This window comes from Rhinichthys klamathensis, unplaced genomic scaffold (genome assembly GCF_029890125.1).
Source record: "Rhinichthys klamathensis goyatoka isolate OS25496 unplaced genomic scaffold, OSU_Roscu_1.1 h1tg000452l_1, whole genome shotgun sequence".
Taxonomy (NCBI): Eukaryota; Metazoa; Chordata; class Actinopteri; order Cypriniformes; family Leuciscidae; genus Rhinichthys; species Rhinichthys klamathensis.
This window is the reverse complement of record NW_026606944.1, coordinates 541,936-543,515: the sequence shown is the minus strand read 5'-3', so window position 1 is coordinate 543,515 and position 1,580 is coordinate 541,936. Positions and strand designations below refer to the sequence as shown.

At 52.6% G+C, this 1,580-nt stretch overlaps 1 protein-coding gene across 1 annotated transcript; it reads right to left on the bottom strand.

The window, feature by feature from the left end:
* Positions 1-256: 256 nt before the first annotated feature.
* LOC130071656 (uncharacterized) lies at positions 257-1,580 on the bottom strand. The gene is made up of 2 exons (XM_056236517.1): positions 1,467-1,580; positions 257-1,396 (listed from the first exon to the last, which is right to left on the bottom strand). Exons 1-2 carry the CDS (start codon positions 1,578-1,580, stop codon positions 257-259), a joined length of 1,254 nt encoding a protein of 417 aa, XP_056092492.1.

Sequence of the window (1,580 nt, the reverse complement as noted above, 5' to 3'; positions counted from 1 at the left end):
TAAAGTGCTATTAGTCAATTAATGGGGAGATAATCGATAATCGAATCGAAATCTAATCGGACTGGAAAAACGAATTGTTAGATTAATCGATGCATTGAAAAAATAATCGCTAGATTAATCGTTTAAGAAATAAGCGTTTATCCCAGCCCTAGTAGTGATGTTGGCTGGGTGCTGGTAGGTGGAGGAGTAGTGATGTTGGCTGGGTGCTGGTAGGTGGAGGAGTAGTGAGGTTGGTTGGGTGCTGGTAGGTGGAGGATTAGTGATGTTGGCTGGGTGCTGGTAGGTGGAGGAGTAGTGAGGTTGGTTGGGTGCTGGTAGGTGGAGGATTAGTGATGTTGGTTGGGTGCTGGTAGGTGGAGGAGTAGTGATGGTGGCTGGATGCTGGTAGGTGGAGGATTAGTGATGTTGGCTGGGTGCTGGTAGGTGGAGGATTAGTGATGTTGGCTGGATGCTGGTAGGTGGAGGAGTACTGATGGTGGCTGGGTGCTGGTAGGTGGAGGAGTAGTGATGGTGGCTGGATGCTGGTAGGTGGAGGATTAGTGATGTTGGCTGGGTGCTGGTAGGTGGAGGAGTACTGATGGTGGCTGGGTGCTGGTAGGTGGAGGAGTAGTGATCTTGGTTGGGTGCTGGTAGGTGGAGGAGTAGTGATGTTGGCTGGGTGCTGGTAGGTGGAGGAGTAGTGATCTTGGCTGGGTGCTGGTAGGTGGATGAGTAGTGATGTTGGCTGGGTGCTGGTAGGTGGAGGAGTAGTGATCTTGGCTGGGTGCTGGTCGATGGAGGAGTAGTGATGGTGGCTGGGTGCTGGTAGGTGGAGGAGTACTGATGTTGGCTGGGTGCTGGTAGGTGGAGGAGTAGTGATGTTGGCTGGGTGCTGGTAGGTGGAGGAGTAGTGATGGTGGCTGGGTGCTGGTAGGTGGAGGAGTACTGATGTTGGCTGGGTGCTGGTAGGTGGAGGAGTAGTGATGTTGGCTGGGTGCTGGTAGGTGGATGAGTAGTGATGGTGCCTGGGTGCTGGTAGGTGGATGAGTAGTGATCTTGGCTGGGTGCTGGTAGGTGGATGAGTAGTGATGTTGGCTGGGTGCTGGTAGGTGGAGGAGTAGTGATGTTGGCTGGGTGCTGGTAGGTGGAGGAGTAGTGATCTTGGTTGGGTGCTGGTAGGTGGAGGAGTAGTGATGTTGGCTGGGTGCTGGTAGGTGGAGGAGTAGTGATGTTGGCTGGGTGCTGGTAGGTGGAGGAGTAGTGATGTTGGCTGGGTGCTGGTAGGTGGAGGAGTAGTGATGGTGGCTGGGTGCTGGTAGGTGGAGGAGTACTGATGTTGGCTGGGTGCTGGTAGGTGAAGGAGTAGTGATGTTGGCTGGGTGCTGGTAGGTGGATGAGTAGTGATCTTGGCTGGGTGCTAGAGCACTTATCGGAGAAATGGTTAGACTGAGTGTTTCCATGGCAACAACCAGTGTGTTCGATAGCACCTTTGGAGCGGTTTGCTGGTTGTTGGATGTTGAAGCTTGGCTGCTGTTGGTCATTTTCCTCTTATTAGATTGGCTCTTGCTTCCAAGATGTCTAAGTGTTGTTTTTTCTGTCAT